The 18968-nt window shown below is 48.9% G+C and overlaps 5 protein-coding genes across 5 annotated transcripts; 3 read left to right on the forward strand and 2 right to left on the reverse strand.

Annotated features, from left to right (window-relative positions):
• Positions 1 to 1846: 1846 nt before the first annotated feature.
• On the reverse strand, positions 1847 to 2696 carry ACHE_21262A (uncharacterized protein; the record flags this gene model as incomplete). Its single annotated transcript, XM_043275326.1, has 5 exons — positions 1847 to 1873; positions 1944 to 2276; positions 2353 to 2439; positions 2489 to 2533; positions 2622 to 2696. The coding sequence occupies 5 exons, from the start codon at positions 2694 to 2696 to the stop codon at positions 1847 to 1849; spliced, it is 567 nt and encodes a 188-aa protein (XP_043134326.1).
• A 304-nt stretch (positions 2697 to 3000) lies between these two features.
• ACHE_21263S (uncharacterized protein) lies at positions 3001 to 3870 on the forward strand (the record flags this gene model as incomplete). Its single annotated transcript, XM_043275327.1, has 1 exon — positions 3001 to 3870. One exon carries the CDS (start codon positions 3001 to 3003, stop codon positions 3868 to 3870), a length of 870 nt encoding a protein of 289 aa, XP_043134327.1.
• A 148-nt stretch (positions 3871 to 4018) lies between these two features.
• ACHE_21264S (uncharacterized protein) lies at positions 4019 to 5206 on the forward strand (the record flags this gene model as incomplete). The annotated part of the gene is made up of 1 exon (XM_043275328.1): positions 4019 to 5206. One exon carries the CDS (start codon positions 4019 to 4021, stop codon positions 5204 to 5206), a length of 1188 nt encoding a protein of 395 aa, XP_043134328.1.
• A 4822-nt stretch (positions 5207 to 10028) lies between these two features.
• Positions 10029 to 14675, forward strand: ACHE_21265S (uncharacterized protein; the record flags this gene model as incomplete). The annotated part of the gene is made up of 1 exon (XM_043275329.1): positions 10029 to 14675. The coding sequence occupies one exon, from the start codon at positions 10029 to 10031 to the stop codon at positions 14673 to 14675; it is 4647 nt and encodes a 1548-aa protein (XP_043134329.1).
• Positions 14676 to 17287: 2612 nt separating this feature from the next.
• On the reverse strand, positions 17288 to 18836 carry ACHE_21266A (ankyrin repeat domain-containing protein; the record flags this gene model as incomplete). The annotated part of the gene is made up of 2 exons (XM_043275330.1): positions 17288 to 18681; positions 18731 to 18836. The coding sequence occupies 2 exons, from the start codon at positions 18834 to 18836 to the stop codon at positions 17288 to 17290; spliced, it is 1500 nt and encodes a 499-aa protein (XP_043134330.1).
• Positions 18837 to 18968: the final 132 nt, after the last annotated feature.

The raw sequence follows: 18968 nt of genomic DNA on the forward strand, positions 1-18968 counted from the left end.
TAGATAACAGTTGCTCGATCTCAATTTCCAATGGCTTCAATCCGTTGTGTTTTTTCGTTGTGTTCAACCGTGATGCATCCAATGTATCTAATGTCCGTCGCCAATGTATTCGATGTCCGATATGTCCAATGTATTCGATGTGTCCAATGTATTCGATGTCGCCAATGTATTCGATGTCGCCAATGTATTCGATGTGTCCAATGTATTCGATGTGTCCAATGTATTCGATGTGTCCAGTGTATCCGATGTTTCCAATGTGTTCGATGTTTCCTGTGTATCCGATGTTTCCAATGTGTTCGATGTTTCCTGTGTATCCGATGTTTCCAATGTGTTCGATGTTTCCTGTGTATCCGATGTTTCCAATGTGTTCGATGTACGATGTACGATCCGTTGTCCGTTCAATCCAATAGGTAATCCGTTGTTCGATAAATTAAGTAAATAGATGAGAAAGGAACGAGTTCTAATGTAATGGGCCGAAGCCTTGCTATCTAATATATAGATATGTACAAAAGAACTCGTTGGGGAAAGGAAAGAAAGAAAGAAAGACACGCTGGCGGTGGATTTATATACTCGTGATCAGGTGATCTACGATCACCTGACTTCGGCACGCTCTTGTGAATAGCTTCAATCGAGAACCATTTATGGTTCGAGGTGCCTTTCGGGCCTAGCCCGTTACACTGTATGCTTCAACCATATAGCTTATGCGGGTTGCAATAACTGCCTCTAATGCTTTTCCAATTGTATTAAGCAGGGCTATTGGTCTGTATGCCTTTGGATCTGCATAGTCCGGTTTGCCAGGTTTTCGCAGTACCACTGTAGTTGACTTTCGGAAGTGCTCTGGGCAGTATCCCAACTGCAGGCATGCATTGAACAGGTTGGTGAGGTGATTTAGGAAGGCCGGGATGGCTATAGCGCGATGTAATGTCAGGTTCAGTATTCCATCAGGACCGGGGGCCTTGTTTGGTGCAGCCCGCTGGACTGCCTGACAGACCTCTTTCTCTGTGATGGTAGGCATCTGTAGTGGTTCAGGGTATTCATAGCCAGGGATGTCTGAGAGATCTGCCTCAGGAATTGGGGGAAATAGAGCCTCCTGCAGCGCCTGTGCTTTCCTTTCTGGAGTGTCATATGTTTGGTTCCCTGCATGAAGAGTTGGTGTGTAGGTTGGTTGGACACCTCCACGGCGGCGTGCCCATCGGGCTAGTTTCCAGAAGCCTTCTATTGACTCAGTTGCCTCCTCCACACGGCTCCGGTGGTTGTTCCGGCTCAGTTTAGTGGTTTCTCGGCCCAGTCTGTGCCTGGCCTGATGGAATGCCTTGATATCTTCCTCCTGGCCAGAGGTAGCCCAGCGCCGTGTGCGGTTAACATTGTTGCGTAGTCTCTTCAGTTCCGGAGGGTATCCTGGGCGGGAGTAGGGTCAGTACAATACATAAACCTTACAAGTTGTAAAGAATAGTGTGGCTCCAATTTGTTGTCACGGGCTTGCACTAGTAGATGCTGGCGAAGTGATATGACACCCTAAACTAGTGTATCCATCGATGAGAATATTCAACCTGGAGAGGAAGAAAAGTAATAAAAAGCCAGCAAGCCAACAAAAGAGGGCTTCATATGTTGCATAGCTAAATTGTGGTGTCCCTAGATACCAGGAAATATAGCTAACTTAGTAAACGATTACCGTCTCCCGGAAAACCATTCCGAAACAATTCTGAGTAACTCTTAAGGCAATAGTTGTACACAACCAGAGGCCACATCTACCTGTTTCAGAGGTTTTCGGCATAGCTCCAAAGCAGCTATCCCTTGACCCATAAAACGGCTCATAGAGTTCAGAGATCCCATCACAAGTTGGGACTTACCCCCTCTTACATCGGACAGCTTGCTATATAGACACACATTAGTCTTGAAGAAAACCTCCAGGAAAGATTCTAGAGAAGGCGATAATTACTCACCACTAGCCAATCCATGCCTTCAGTGATACCCATACCATCAGTTGCAGAGCATGCAATAATTTTCCAACTTCGATTCCGAAGTTGTCCTAGTTTCAACGCCTCTGCTATCTCCTGCGTGCTCTTCGCTCCCTCTAGATCCTGTTTGTTGGCATACACCAGTAGAGGGACGTCACTGTCCTTACGCGTTCCGGTGAAGTCAAGCAAGCAGGAGAGATTATAAGCTGCGTCGTCCAGCCGCCCAACTTCCGTAGAATCAACGACGAATATGACCGCAGCAAATTGATTGAAGTGATCTTTCCACACTGGACGCAACTTGTCTCTACCTCCCAAATCCTAGATAACGGATAGATCAGCAATAGCTTGGTAGACAGATACTTACATGCTAGACTCGGAACATCGAAAGGCATACCCAAAAGACAAAGTGCATATTCGCATACGTCACTGACTCGACGTTAAATCCTACTGTGGATACAATATCAATAGGCCCGGATAGAGGCTCTGCTACTTAGCAACTCAACCAAATGAAATTTTTTTCTTCGACTTACTCTTAGTTGTGTATATAGAATAGTAGTCTTTCCAGAATACCACTTCTCAAAGAGGAAAAAAAAAAAAGCGCGGTAGTTAGCAAGCAGCATCTACAAGAGTCTAGTCTTAAGGGACGAACGACATCTCACATACCTGTCCACAAATGAGTACCGGATGTTGCTTTTTCAGTCCAAGCGAGGACCGTATATGCGATATCAAGGCGCCCATAGTGATGTTCTTGAAAAACAAAAGGAGAGTGAGAAGAGCGCTTGCTACAGAGAAGTGCAAAACCAGCTTTCATCAATTCTGGGCCCCACCCACCAAGACGCTAGTCCAGAAATTGAGTGCGGATCAGTGGACTCTGGTATGCAATATCATAATATGTGAGCAGAAAAAAACAACTCCTCAGTGGCGAACCCCCCTACCTTCTGAGCGAGTTCCCGCACTGCGGAAAACTCGAATCTTATATTTAACTTCACGCGGAATCGATTGATACTACTTTCAACGTTGTTCTCCCCAGTTGTCGCTGACAATGGGGGGTGCAAGGAAGAAAGGGGTGGTCGGAGCCGCGTCTCCATGGCCTGACCACCCATACAATCACAAAGACCACGACCAATGCGCCCATGCAGCTGCCATCCTCACAGAAACGGCAGAGCTGAAGCAAATAGCTGACCGGACCCAGGGACTGCCTCCCAGGGACCTATTCATCCGGTTCATGAGTTCAGTCGAAGACCTCGCAGCAAAGGTGCGCGACCGCCAAAGCAACAACGGCAGCGAAGACCACAACAGCCAGAAAGAGGCGCTCCAACAGATCCAAAATATGTTAAACAAGCAGACAGAGGAGATAAAAACTCTACAGCACTCTACACAGGCCCCCAAAGTGATCCACAGCCCCCCATCATACACTCCCTCTGGCCATGCAAAATCTTATTGGAATGCGGCTCTAGCAAGTCACCTGACATCAACAAAGTCTTCTTTGGTCTCAGGATGGATGCAGGGCAACACCAATAGGCCTGTCAGTACAAATGGAACACTAAGCACCTCTCCAAGCAGCCCAGCAACACCATTCCCGCTGAAAACAGACCTGGAGATCCATATCCAAAACACTGATCGCCAAATCGTTGACCCATTGCGCCACCAGAAAGAGGCCAGGGTTGTGGAGCAAGCAGACCGTGCTATTAAAGAATCAAACAACAATATCATTGCCCACTGGTCAGTCTCTACAGGCTGCATCCTGCCCAGTGGAGACATTATCCTACATGCAGAGAGCCTGGAAGATGTGGAACAACTGGCTAGAGCAGCAAAAGACTGGTGCCTTGCCTTTGGAGACAATGCAACCATCAGAAGGAGGACTTATCGTGTTGTCATGAATGGTGTCAACTGCCAGCTTGACCTAGTGTAACGGGCTAGGCCCGAAAGGCACCTCGAACCATAAACGGTTCTCGATTGAAGCTATTCACAAGAGCGTGCCGAAGTCAGGTGATCGTAGATCACCTGATCACGAGTATATAAATCCACCGCCAGCGTGTCTTTCTTTCTTTCTTTCAACCATGGGCGCCAGGAAAAGAATGGGCCCTGCTACCAGAGCGCAAGATCGCCTGCACTCTATGCGATTGAGAAGTGAGAGAAGACTCAACAAGCACAATGGAAAGGAAGATGCCAGCATGGAGGATGCCCCGGAGGTCTGCGAGACCCCGACCGCGCCTCCTCGAGAGCCCACCACCCCACAACAACCACCAGAACAGCTGAGACGTGAGATACCGATGCAAGCTCAACACTTCCCTTGCAATCCTCCTGAAAACCAGTATCCACCCACACAGCCTGAACGGGATACCCCTCCTACAACTCCGGCCCACGAGTCCCCCCAAAGTCAACTGGGCTTAGAACTCCAAAGCCACATTGCAGCAGCAGTGGCATCGAAAACAGCGCAAATAAAGACCACCGGAGATGAAGTTCTAGAGCTTGTCTCCATGGTTAGCCAGAAGGTCATCGATTGGGAAAAGCAGAGCCTACAGGGAGCAGCCTCCTTGGGCAGAGACATTAGGACCCTGGTCCTCAACTTTGGAAAGAACCTAACAACTGGAGATCCTTCTGAACAGGAGAATTACCACCCCCCGCACCCGGCACACAACAGCTATGCCAAAACTGTTGGATCCCCATATAACGCCCCCAGGCCACAGCCCAAGCTACCCAAGGCCACAGGCAAGTCACCACAACCAGAGAAACCTCTGCGCATTTTTCTCCGCCTCTCCAAGGACCACCCAGCCCGTCAAGCTAGCCCGTACGCCACATTGGACATACTGAGGAAACACCTGGACGGGACCTGTTCTGCAGCCATTAAAGAGATCCAACAAGTGCCCTCGGGCTTGGCAATCTGGCCTAAGGATGGCCCGGGCCTCCAGCTCCTCATGGAACATAGGGAGCTCCTGGAACGCCTTATACAGGGAGCCACAGCCGAAGTTGAACAGAAATGGGCTATCTACGCCCTACCAAACGCGCCCCAGCAGTATAACAGTTATGATGGGAACCAAGTGCCCATAACCGAACAGATGGCTCTGGAGGAATTTAAGCTTCAGACAGGCCTCTCCCCTCTGAAATTTTACCGCTCAAATAAGAATCCGCTGTCTGGCACCCTTGTCATGGCAGTCCCAGAAACTCAAGTTCAAACAGTGCCCAAATGGGTCCAGCTCTTTGGCAAGAACACACCAATCAAGCATAAACCCCCCGGGCCCGCATAGAACAGTGCACACAGTGCTGGGACTATCACAACCCCCGGACCTGCACCCGCACCCCTAGATGCCGCATTTGCAGCCAGAAGGACCATAGTGAAGAGCTGCACTCCCACCATAACCATGAGAAATCACCAGAACCAAACTGTGCCAACTGCTGTGGCCCCTTCCCAGCAGACCACTCAAACTGTCCCACCAGACCTACTATACAACAGGGAGTCATCCAAAGACTAACAAGGTCACAATACATTGCAGTCAGGAAAGCAGGAGCGCGCCAGCATATGTTAAAAGACCAGACCAATGCAAACGAGCCCTCTGAGAACTTGGGCTCATCACCTACAAGAGAACAACCTCTATCATGTTAGATAGACTATCTCATCTACAGATCCTCCAACTCAACGTTGGCCGAAACTGGGAAGCACATGAAACTGCGCTTCAACTGGCTTTTGAAAACAACTGTCATGCAGTGCTAATTCAGGAGCCCTGGATCTTCACAGACCGTTCCCGTCGAATATCTAAACACCATCCATCATTCCACCAACTCGCCCCAATTGAGGACTGGTCAAACAGGCCCCGAGTCCTCACATACATACAGAAACACCCACACTTGAAAGCAGAACTAGTTCCTCTTGGACCACCATCCAGAGACATCCTGGCCGTCCGAATCAACACCCCCCAGAAGACAGCACTCCTGGTTAATATCTATAACGCCCCCCGGAGTGCCGTCGATGAGGGCCAAGGCTTGGAGTCTCTCATGACACAGACAATTCCATCCCTCCCCTGCCTGATAGCTGGAGACTTCAACCTCCAACACCCTATCTGGCAGTCTTCTGCTCAACCTTCTCTCAGAGCAGAACCCTTCCTAGCTTGGGCAGAGTCCCAGAACCTCACCCTAACGCTCCCACCAGACTCACCAACTCGTGGACAAAACATGATTGACCTATCTTGGGCCAATAGCGCTCTGCTCAGCCTTGGGATATCCTCAGAAGTCGCTGCAGACCTCCCACCCCTTGCAGACCATGAACCCATCCTCACAGCCATCCAATGGAGCATAAACAACCTACCCCGGGATGCTCCGCCATTCCGCTGGTCTACCCACAACGACAAGTTATTCCAGGAGACATTACAAGGGGAGAAAAGACATGTGGATGGAATAACCTCTACTCTTCCCCCTTGCCCCTCTCCCTCCCAACTAGATGAGCTTGCACTTAGCATCACCCAGGCAATCTCCACCTCTCTGGAGGCCTCGACCAAACGAGTATATCCCCGGCCCTGTGGCCACAAATGGTGGAACCAGGACTGCTCCAGTGTAGTCAGGACACTCCGCAGGACTGTACAAGACCCAATGTCCACCCCAGAAGGCATTGAGGATGCCAAACGGACCCTCCGCCGTGTTGTTCGGCATAGCAAACGCCAATTCTGGCGCTCAAAAGTTGATGAATTTGAAGAACCCAAGGATGTATTCAATGCGGTAAAGTGGAACAGAACTGAAGGAACTTTACCCATCTCCCCTTTAAAAGAAGGAGACCAACTCCATACCTCTACAGATGACAAGGCAAGCTATTTGGTCCGGGCACTTCTGCAAAAGACCTCATGCTCAGAGGATGTGGAGCTCAACCTGGAACCTATTAGCAACCCTACTCTGCCTTTCCCTGCCATCACAGAGCAAGAGATATATACTGCAGTCGCCAAGCCCAAGAACAGCACCCCAGGAAAAGATGGCATAACCACCTCTATCCTTAGGAAAGCATGGCCCGCCCTAGGCCCCGCCATCTCAACACTATACCGACACTGCCTAGAGCAAGGTTGGCATCCTACTCCATTCCGAGACGCTTCGCTTGTAGCCATTCCAAAGCCAGGGAAGAGGGACCGAAGCTCCCCCCGGGCCTACAGGCTCATTGCTCTCCTGTCAGTTCTGGGAAAGGGACTTGAGCGCCTGATCGCACGCAGGATGGCATGGATTGCTATCAAATATAAAGTCCTCCACCCTCAGCAATTTGGAGCTCTCCCACTGCGTTCTGCAACAGACCTAGCCACAGCCTTGATACACGACATCGAGGAGGCATGGTCACGAGGTCTGAAGGCCTCCATGCTCACCTTGGATGTGCAAGGCGCCTTTGACGCTATCCTATCAGGACGACTGATCAGGCGTCTCCGAGAGCAGGGTTGGCCCACAAATGTGGTCCAATGGGTAGCTAGCTTCACCCAGGGACGAACTGCCAGCCTCCGCTTAGGGAACCATACAAGCCAGACATATCAGGTTCCAGCAGGTCTCCCACAAGGCTCCCCAATCTCCCCAATCCTCTTCATGTTATTCATTGAGCCCATTTTCAAACAGGGCTCAGTTTGCGCCCAGCGCGGCCGCTTTGGGTATGCTGATGACATATGCCAACTTGTGGCCTCCCCTTCCTTGGAGAAAAACTGCACTGTGCTTCAGCACTGCACTGAGGAGCTCAGACAATGGGGAGCTAGAGAAGGCCTCACATTTGACTTCAATAAAACCGAACTGCAGCACTTCACACGTGGGACCAACCATTCCAACCCCACATGCTCTATCCACACCTCTCAAGGCTCACACACAGTCACACCCCCCCCTCCTGGCGGCGCAACGCGTTGGCTAGGCATCTGGTTTGACCGGAGGTTGAGCTTTAGCAAACACTGCAGAACCTTAGCTGCAAAAGCCAAGCAGACAACTGCCGGTGTCAGATCATTAGCCAACACAGTTAGAGGGACTAGGGCACACCTACTGCGACAAGCTACAGTTGCCTGTGTCATTTCAGTTCTTTGCTATGGGGCTGAGGCCTGGTGGCCGGGCCGAAACAGGCCCAGACCCAGGAATCAGGGCTCTGTTTCAAATCGAGTTGACTCATCCCTTTCTTGCCTTGACCAGGTGCTCAGAGATGCTCTCCGTGGTACTCTCCCAGTATACCGGACCACTCCTATTCCAGCCCTCCATCGAGAAACTGCCATTCCCCCAATGGAGATCATCCTGGTCCAGAAACGCACGTCTGCCAGACTGCGTGTTGCCCGACTGGACAACCGCCATCCAGTTCACAGGCGCTTATTCCGAACACGACCCTTTCCTGTGAACACACGTCTAATCCATAATCACTTGCCATGGCTACAGGGGGTAGAACAGACTGACCCTCTGGTATATCCCCCCTGGCAGACAGAGGATTCCAAGACTATCCAAAATATATGCCCGACTCGAGACAGGGCAGGTGAGACCTTTCAACAATGGGCTGACACATGCCCCCCACTCTCCATGTTCCTCTTCACTGATGGCAGCCGCTTAAGCAACAATGCTGTGGCTGGTGCTGGATGGTATGGACATTGGGGTGCTTGGAAGCAGGAGTCCACCTGCGGCCATCTCTGCCTCCCCAGGCATGAAGTTTTTGATGCAGAGGCCACTGCGGCATATGAAGGGCTAAAGGCCGCCTGTGATAGTGCCCAAGCCCCCTACACACAGAATCTGTATGTCCTCCTTGATAACCAGGAAGTGGCACAGCAGCTACAGGGCTCCCCCAGAGGCTCCAGTCAACGAACCATCTTGGCCTTCCAAAAGGTTGCAAATGCCTGGCCCACCCAGTCCCCACGATGTCAGGCCATTCAGCCTGGACAAGTCTATGTCCACTGGATCCCTGGTCATGCTGGCATCACAGGGAATGAACTGGCTGATGAACAAGCAAAAAAAAGGTGCCAGACTGATCCCACAGACCAACGCCCCTCCAGCAAGGTATGCCTGGGCTCACCGGACTCTGAAGGAGATTTTCTGGCGACGATTTCAATCATACTGGATTGAGAATGCGCCACAACAATATCAGGATCTCTCCATCAGCCTGGATAAACGACCCCATGAACTATCCCTTCCCAGAACCACCCTCAGTCGTCTCCTTGCCGCCCGGTCGGGCCATGGGGACTTCGCACAGTATCATGAGCGCTTCAGACATGAAGACGCCAAGTTGGAGTGCTCCTGTGGACGCCCGAAGACCCCCCACCACTTCTACTACTGTCGAAAAGGCCACAAGGCCTCCCCACAGCCATGGGGTAACCGGCAGGTGGATGAGATTCTGCGCTCCAAGTCAGGAACAAGGGATCTCCATGGATGGTTGCAGAGGTCTCACTTTTACAGCACGATATGTCCGGCACACTGACCTCAAACCCACCAACCCCAAAAAAAAAAAAAAAATCTCCTCTTCCTCTCCCTTTTCACCTCCTTCTCCCCCTCCTCCCCCTGAATGGATATATAGTGCTGGTTATTCAGCCCAAGAGTTTTTCAGCAAGTTCCTGCGAGGGAGTCTTCGCCAGTGTATGATAGAATCAGCTTAGCTACCAGATAGGCGGTTTTGCTCCGCCCGTCGTATGTTCCGTTCCGGGATGATGAGGATCTATCGGACAAATAGTTGGCCCGATTACCGAGGCCAGGGGATCTTTATATAGGTCGATATTTACACGTATTTAGATAGTCAAGCACTCAAGCACTTGTTCTACGTGTGGTTACCATAGACTTCAATATTATTCCCTTCGGCGTATAATATACTCTCCATCTTCTGTACGCCATATAGCCTCGTGCAGTCGGATTATCGGCTCCCGATTCCCCGAACCTGAGCTACCCGCTTCATTGGTTATGAGCCCGGGCCTGCCCAAGATATTTGGATATATCAACGCCTAACCAGCGTGCGGCATCCTGGGGGTTCTGTATATCGCTTTACCGCATATATAGACCGACCGATCAATCGACGATTGCGAGCCTCACCCTCGAGACCTTCCCACATGATTAACGGCCAAATAATCTGCTCGGCGAAGCCCATTGAGTCGTGAGAACGCTATCATGGCTGGAAGACCTGAGAACCCGACATTGACGCCGTCGCAAGTGAACGATGAGGATGTTAGGAAGTCTGTACCAATCCGGAAGAAACCAACACAGGAGAAAGGGATCAAGATATATCCTTTTACAATCGACAAGCTGTGCGAGGAAAACGCAAGGTACTGGTTTCATGTGATGGAGAACCAGTTGAAAGCCCAGTTCTCTTGGGAGGCGATTGAGTACTACCATGAGGTAGGAAGGAAGGAATTCAGCACTATTCTGAGGGAGGATGTTGAGTGGTTCAAAATCAACCTGAAGGCAGACATGATTATTGAGCAAGGCCTTCAACCAGTGACCATACTCGATATCAAGGACCTAGACAATGCTGGATTGAAATGGGATCGCCTTAAGGAGATCTTCTTGAAGTCATCCAATGCCAAAAAGGCCATGAAATTGATGAAGATGGCCAATTGGACATGGGATTCCACAAGGATGAACGAGAAGGAAGCATACCGAGAAATAAAACAACTGGGAAAGGAATTTGTTGACATGAACGGTGGTAATAAGATCACCATTGAGGAGCTGGTCGTGCTTTGGTATCTCCGTGGCTTGGGAGATAAATATGCGACTTTGAGAGATACTGTGATGAGCTCGAATGTGACACTAGATGAAGATTATATCCTCAATCGAATTGATGATATGATGCACATGAAGAGTGGGTCAACTGAGAAGGGATCACGGGTCTCCAATCATGGCAACAAGAAGAAAAAGGGGTCCAAATGCTATGTGTGCGGCCGGGCCGGACATTTCGCGAGGGAATGTCAGAGCAAGCATGAGGACAGTGAAAGTGATATAGAATGGGATCAACAAAAGCCCAAAGGTCGACGAGAAGGTCGGCAAGAACATCGGCGAGGAGGTCGACAAGAAAGTCGGCGAGAAGGTCGACAAGGCAAATCATCAAAGCAGAAGGGTCGACTTGCTGGAGAGCAAGACGATGATTCTTCCCAAGAGGAATTGTGCGAGTTCAGTTCATATGCAGCTGAGAGGTCAGAACTGGGTCGTTTCACGAGTGAAAAGGGAAGCCAGGCAAATGGCAGCTGTCCATCAGTATGGTGTTTTGACAGTGGAGCAACAAGCATGTCAACAGGCAATAGGGACATTTTTGAGAAATTGGACATGAAAAGCCGAGGAACACTGACTATTGCAAGTGGAGTTCAAATGCCAATTTTGGGCAGGGGAACAGTCAAATTTAACCTGCCAAATGGCTCTGCAACTGTCCGATTAAGCAATGTCATATATGTACCTGGGTTGACAGAGAATCTTCTATCTTTGGAAGCTCTCCATGTTGCTGGATTTGAATCAAGGGGTTCAATTCGAGGATACACACTACTGAAGGATGGGAAGATAGTTGCTAGAGGACGGCGAATTGGAAAATCGACCTACCTAGATACGGTATCATACACGAATGCTCTGTATGTGAAGCCAGAGCAAGCAAGGAAGTGTGTGGAATTAAATGCAAAGCCTGATGAGAGGACAATATTGCAGCTGCTTAGCAGGCGAGCTGTTAGGGCTGATGATGAAACTGAACAACGCCGTGAGATCATCCATCAACGATTGGGACATCCTGGAAGGAAGCGCTTTAATTGGTGTGTTGAAACCATGGATATGGATGAATTGAAAGTGCGCAAACGAGATAAACTGCTGGATGATGATTGCGAGATATGTGTCAAGGCGAAGCAGGTGAAGAGTCAGAGTCATCTCCCAGTCCCTAGAGCAAGGAGACCGCTCCAACGAGTGTATATGGATTATTGGGGTCCATATGTTGGAGGCGTAGGAGAAGAGAGATACTACCTGTCGCTGATTGACGATTGCACGAGGTATTCATGGGTCTTTATCAAGAAGGACCGGACGTCTAGCTCAGTACAGAATACACTGGAGCTATGGCTGCGCCAGGCTGAGCGAGAGACTGGCAAAATGTTATTGGTCATAAGGACTGACAATGCAAAGGAGTTCCTAGCCCTGGAACCATGGGCCCAGTTGAAGGGCATCCAATTGGAGTTCACTGAGCCTTATACCCCTCCGCAAAATGGAGTTGCGGAGCGATTCAATCGGTTTATCCTTGAAGTCACCAGGGCATTGCTGTTCAATTCTGGAATCAGCAAGAGGTACTGGAAGTACGCGGTAGTTACAGCTAATTACCTGCGGAATCGGACAACAGGAGCTAAGGGTAGTGGTGGTAAGACGCCATATGAGCTATGGCATGGGTATGAGCCAGACCTAACCCATCTGCGAATTTGGGGATGCCGGGTACTCTATCACCAGAGATCGAATGATAAGCTTGAGAGCAGGGTGATGGAAGGAACTTTCCTTCTGTATGGGAAGAGCGACAAACAATATGCTGTATTGCCAAAGGGCGCTGATGAAATTCGATTGGTCACCAATCCAAAATTCCGGGAACGGGAACCTGGATATTTGACAATGGATAAGGATTCTAGTGCATTTGAGGCACCAATGATGGAACCAGCAACCAATGTGAATGATGCGCCAAGGCCAACACCAATGGCTATTGATGTGGAAAGTCAGCAGAGAGATGCTGCACCATTGGGTGGAAAGGAGGCAAGTGATCAGCAAGGTGTCGCAAATGGTCAGTCAAGGGAGACCAATGAATCCACACCGGAGGTGGATGGATCACCGCTGAAATCTGCAAGCAAGGTAGATAATGCGGGTAATGAAGCTGATACTCAGTGGGAAGAACAACGTGAGGTTGATGCCCCGCTGGGAGAAGGACATCAGAAGAAAGTTTTACTTGAAGGGGAGAAAAGACAAGAAAATCTCCCACAGAGTGACACTGGTGCAATTGATGAGCATCAGGTAGAGAGACGACATTCAGGTCGTACACGCCAGCCATCAAGTACATTGATGGAGAGTCGCCAAACTGAGAAGATTTATGGTCGCAAGCGCAAAGCTGAAGGGGAGGACACTGGGAATAGTGATCGTCCAGCTCAGCGCTTGCGAGCACATTTGGCGAGACTTGCAGTAGCTACTGAGCTACTGATTGGAGATCGAGAATATGAGGCTACAGAAGGAGCACGTGCTGCACGTGAGAAAGCTGGAATCCGCATACCGAAATCATACAATGAAGCCGTTAACGATCCGATATATGGCTCAAAGTGGAAAGAAGCTATCCACAAAGAGCTAAGCACCCTAATAGGCTTTGGCACATGGGAATTGAAGCCCCGAAAAGAAGCCGAAGGAACGATCTCATCAACCAGATGGGTGTTTGATGTGAAGCTAGGCCTCGATGGTCGAATTGATCGCTTCAAGGCCAGACTGGTTGTCAGAGGCAATGAGCAATCGGATGATGATTTCGATGAAACGTTCGCACCAGTATTTCGGCTAGATAGTCTGCGGATTCTGGTGGCTATAGCAGCCCTGTTCGGCTTGGAAGCACATGTGCTCGATGCTATAAATGCATTCGCCGGTTCCGATCTCGATAAGCCTAATTGCATGGAAATTCCAGAGGGACTGCAAGACTTTGATCCAGAGGCTACTAGAGGTTTGGTTTTGGAGTTGAAGAAATCACTCTATGGCCTCCGTCAGTCTGCTAATCTATGGCATCAAAAGATTAGCAATTTCCTGAAGAATATAGGCTTTAAATCCATCACTGCAGACCCTAGTATTTTTCTCAACAGCAGGGGTCTGATTATCGCTGTGTATGTAGATGACATAGTGATATTTGGCAAGGATGTCAGGGACATCAACACAGTGAAGCAGAAGCTCAAGGAGTTCCATCCGATGACTGATTCAGGGTTAGTTAGGAAACTATTGGGCATTCGCTTCACATGGGGAAGAGACAGGTCTATACGGCTGGACCAGGAGCCCTATGCACAGCAAATTCTTGAGGAGTTTGGCATGGCTGATTGCAAGCCAGCAAGCACACCCATTGGCCCAAGCGTTAAATTGGAAACACCAGATAGCTCACTGCTTGGACGAACTGAGCATAAGCTATTTCGGAGATTAATTGGGCGGTTGATTTTCTTGGTGATAGCCACACGGCCTGACATTGCTTTTGCGGTCAATCAACTGTCTCAATATCTCGCGGAGCCAAGGGAGGTTCATTTGGCAGCAGCAAAGCATGTGCTTCGATATGTTAAAAGCACTATAGGCTATGGCCTAACGTTTGGTGCAAAGGGGAGCCAAGGGTTATATGCATATGCTGATTCTGCGTATGCCAATTCAGCAAAGAATCGGTCAACTACTGGTTTCGTTTTCTCCATTAATGGGACGCCAATCAGCTGGATAAGCAGAAAACAATCAGTCACTGCACAGAGCTCAACAGAAGCTGAATATATGGCCGTGTCGGAAGCAGCCAAGCAAGCAATTTGGATTAGACATTTCCTATATGCCATAGGGAAAGGGTCTATATTTTGCAACGTTCCGACCACCATTTATGAGGATAATCAGGGCGCCATAAAGATCGCTGACAACCCGGTTGACCACCCGAAGACGAAGCATATAGCCGTACGATATCATGCCATTAGGGACCATATAGGCAATGGAGAGATCCAGCTTGCATATCTCCCTACCGACAAGATGATTGCCGATGGCTTGACGAAGGCTGCCAACCACGTGAGTCAAGGGCGGTTGGTTGAGGACCTGGGCCTTGCTTAATCAAGTAAGGAAAGGATTCAACACATGTGAGAGTTGAAGCGTGCGTCCAACCGCCGCTTATCAAATTGCCAGATCTGTTATTTTGATTGATTTGAGAGAGCGGCGATTGTACGAAGGGGAGTGATGAGGATCTATCGGACAAATAGTTGGCCCGATTACCGAGGCCAGGGGATCTTTATATAGGTCGATATTTACACGTATTTAGATAGTCAAGCACTCAAGCACTTGTTCTACGTGTGGTTACCATAGACTTCAATATTATTCCCTTCGGCGTATAATATACTCTCCATCTTCTGTACGCCATATAGCCTCGTGCAGTCGGATTATCGGCTCCCGATTCCCCGAACCTGAGCTACCCGCTTCACGGGACCCCCGCGGCACGTGATCTTAGTTGACATGTGACCGAATTTCCGACGTAAAATAGCAACTACTACTACTACTACTTCTAGGGCTTACCTCTGGTTCCCTCCTCTCCTTTCCTCCTTCCCCTCCTCTTCTTCTCACTTCTCCTTGTTTCCATATCAAGAAAACTCGAAGATGCCTAGATTGCTTTTAACAGCTGTGAAAACCCAAGCAGCTCCCCGCGCGGGGAGCTACCTGTATTTAGATGATAGATGGTAGTTTAGCTAGGAGATAGGCAGTTCCGATCTGCCCGTCGTATGTCCCGCACCGGGACCAGGGCTTTTCCGCTTCCGAGGCTCCCAAGGAGCCGTGGAGGCGTGGAAAGACCCGACCCTCGACGTTAAATAGAGACACACACACACACACACTACTACTACTTCTTTCTTTCTTTCTTTCTTTCCTTTCCCCAACGAGTTCTTTTGTACATATCTATATATTAGATAGCAAGGCTTCGGCCCATTACACGGTTGTGTGTGGCCTCGCTAAGCAGCTGTTTGTCTCGATTGCTTTCATGGCATTGTTTGCCATGTTGACAATGAACGTCCATAAAGGCACTGAGCTGAACCGTCACAGCCACTTATCTTTAGACTCTCCAGGGTTTTCTGCACAGATATATCTAATTCTGTGAGAATCGGTATGTGGTCTGCTGCATGCATCCAGTCCTGTCGGTCTTGACAACAAACCAGAAGATCTGTAACCTCAGCGGTAGCCCATGCCAGGTTGATTGTAGTCCAGTGGCTACCTCTGCCTGTATGCTTCTCATATGTAATAGTGCCTGGCGGTGTAAGCAGTTCTAAGCCATGGTCTTCAGCTATCCTGATGAGATCATCTGCTTCCTCATGGCGGTGGTTGTAGTCAGGTCAGGCCCACATTGGATGACGGAGGTTAAAATTGCCCACTACCATATGTTTCTGATTGGGATATTCAGCCAGTGCGTTGTGCAGTGCACCAATGACACCAAGTTGGCCTGTCACAGTGTCACGGGCTCGGAATAGTAGATAATAACGAACTGAATTCCTATCTAGACTATTGTAGCCATCGACGAGAATATCGAATCTGGGGAAGAAAAAGGAAGAGGAATTCTATCTACGGGAAAAGGGGCTTTTATATGAGTGCTGTGTGGCCTCGCTAAGTGCTTTTCTTTGTTTGCTCAGGTGGCATTGTTTGTTGATGTCTTTCACTGAGACGCTGAGCCATCACACACAGGGCTGGGGTTATATGCATTATGAATATGTAATTATGTATGGGGCTTATTCTTGTGCGCAGTGTCAAGGTGCTCAGGTCCTTGGTATGATGCTATATCGCCCACTTCGTTGGATCCAGTGCCTTGCTATCAAAGAAGCATACCTGTGGCATATTAGCCACATTAGTGCCCTTGCCAGTAGGCTTGTTCAGGAGGTGAAAGCGGTTTCCAAGCATTTGTGAATAAGTGGTCACTTGGTCTGTGTGTCTGTTGATGTAGGGCTCCTGGATAGCCAGGATCTCTAGGTTGCGCACCTCTTTCTCACCAAAGAGGTGTATCATCACTTTCTCTTGTGATTTCCAACAGTTGGCTTGCAGGATTCGAATTCGTTCAAGATCCATTTTTGATCATAATTCTTCGTCCATTGGGTCTTCATTGGAGTGGTACTGGCTTTGCTCATTGCCAGACTCTTGACCACGGTGCTGGGTTGGTGACTGTATGTGGAAAAGCTTTCAAACACAGATGAGGAACAGAGGCATCTGCACTCCCTAATAATCGAATCAATCCATTCATTATATTACAACAAGTTAATACATAATATAAAACCCCTTATTATCAAGTTGTCTTTAAATCAATACTCTGTGTGACGGTCTCGTTCAACATAAATATATTGGTAGACTATCTCACGGAATACTAGCATGAGGAGGAAAGAAGAAAGAACGCTGTGCGGCCTGTGCCTGCCAGCGTTGAACTATTTAATGTGCGAGGGGCCCTGGCCCTAAAACAGAACAAAGAAATTGTCACGGCGCTCTACTAGGATAATGGAACATCCAACTCATGGGTTCTACCTAGGTAGCTCTCGACGAGGATAATTGACATGAGGAAGGAAGAAAGAAGGTAACGCCATATTTATCAACAAAGCAACAAAGCAAACAGCCACGCCTCACGTGATAACCAACCAACGTGACCAGGCCGTCACAGAAATCAACACAAAGGACTCAAACATGTCATGTGACTTAGCGACCACTCATGCTCCGTGACACTCTGTGACCCCAAACTCTTCAAGTACTCTTACCACACGCGGATGTCCAGTAGACCTGGCAATCTTCAGGGCACATTCCCCTTTATCAAAGCGACCTGGCACCTGATGTAAACCTCTTTCTAAGAATACCCGAACAACATCGGCTTCTCCATACTCTGCCGCCCTCTCCATGAACCTGGAGTAAACAGGATGGACTTCAGCCCCCTGATCCAGAAGTAGTGTCACAGTCCGGGCGAAGCCATGGCAGGTGGCCATGTAAATTGGATGAAGGGATCCACCATTGATATCAGCCCCCTTTTGTAGGAGGAACAAGATCGTTTCATTATGACCGTTGAAAGCAGCAAGTCCCAATGGGGTACTGAACCCCAAGTTAATCTCATCCTCATACTGTCTGTTGATATGGGCCCCTTTATCCAGCAGCAGAGGGATTGTCTCTGTTTTGCCGCAGAATGCTGCATATCGGAGTGTACGGTCCCAGTATGTTTGAAGTGAGCTCCCTGAGAGAGTACCAAAATTTGCACCCCCAATTAACATTTTGAGTATATCAGCATCCCCTCCCATAGCCGCAAAGACGATTGCCTTTCGATAGCTGGAGGATGATCTTGATATGTGAAATTCTGGCTGTAGAAGAAGGTGCACAACCTCTTTATGAGCGTTTCGAGCAGCAGCCTCAAGAGCAGTGCCAGGACAGTCTAGAATATCAGGGAAACATCGCTCAAGGACATCCTTTCCACATTGCCTCTCTACTTTCTGGTAATCCTCTTCAGTGCGGGGGTAACTTCCACCATCAGGATCTGCTCCTTTATCTAGGAGCAGTCTGACAATCTTAAAATGACCTCTCAAGGCAGCATTTCGCAATGGTGGACCAAAAATATTGCTTCTAGCATTCAAATCCACGCCTTCATGTTCAAGCAGATGTTCAACCAATGATATATTCCCAAGATAGGCTGCAGCGGACAGAACGTGCTCTAGTGCATCACACGTTTGGCCATCTCCCAGGCGCATTGAGCGGTCGAATTCATATTCGTCAATGTGGCCAATATAATCCGGGTCGTCTTGACAGGGTGGACTAACTTCCCTGGTTGGTTCTCCTCTTATTACATAACCCAGGCCAGGAACCATGAAGTCGATGACTGCATGCGATACAGCCAAGCGGATTCGTTGATTTCGGCCATCGAGACTCGATCCTTTTTGCTCAGAATTATCGTATTTGATGAGCTGATTGGTGACATGTTTGATGGTACGTGCAAGATAGTCGTCCCTTTCGTTTGAACTGACCACATATTGTAAATATTCAGGGAGAAAAGGCTCTGGATTGGTGAAAGCAAATAAGTGCCTCATAGTGCAGATGGCTCTTGTGACTTCTTGGTAGAAGAACTCTGCATGGATTAGTCTGAGTTATCACAATCGACCACAGGAAATACTCACTGTTGACAAGCTGTAAATTTTTCAAATCACATTCGTAACATGTAGAGGCAACATAAGCCTCAGTGATCAAGTGGAATACCTCAGGCGGTAGGTCGAGGAGGTGCATCTTCACGACAATAGATTGTTTAATTTTGCTAAGCCAAAATTCAAAGTAATTAGTAGGGAAGCAGCAGTTTTGTCAATTTATTGCTAAGAACTTGAGATCTTGCGGCCCGAAAGGGACCGTTGCAATGTGGGT

This window comes from Aspergillus chevalieri, chromosome 2 (assembly GCF_016861735.1).
Source record: "Aspergillus chevalieri M1 DNA, chromosome 2, nearly complete sequence".
Taxonomy (NCBI): domain Eukaryota; kingdom Fungi; phylum Ascomycota; class Eurotiomycetes; order Eurotiales; family Aspergillaceae; genus Aspergillus; species Aspergillus chevalieri.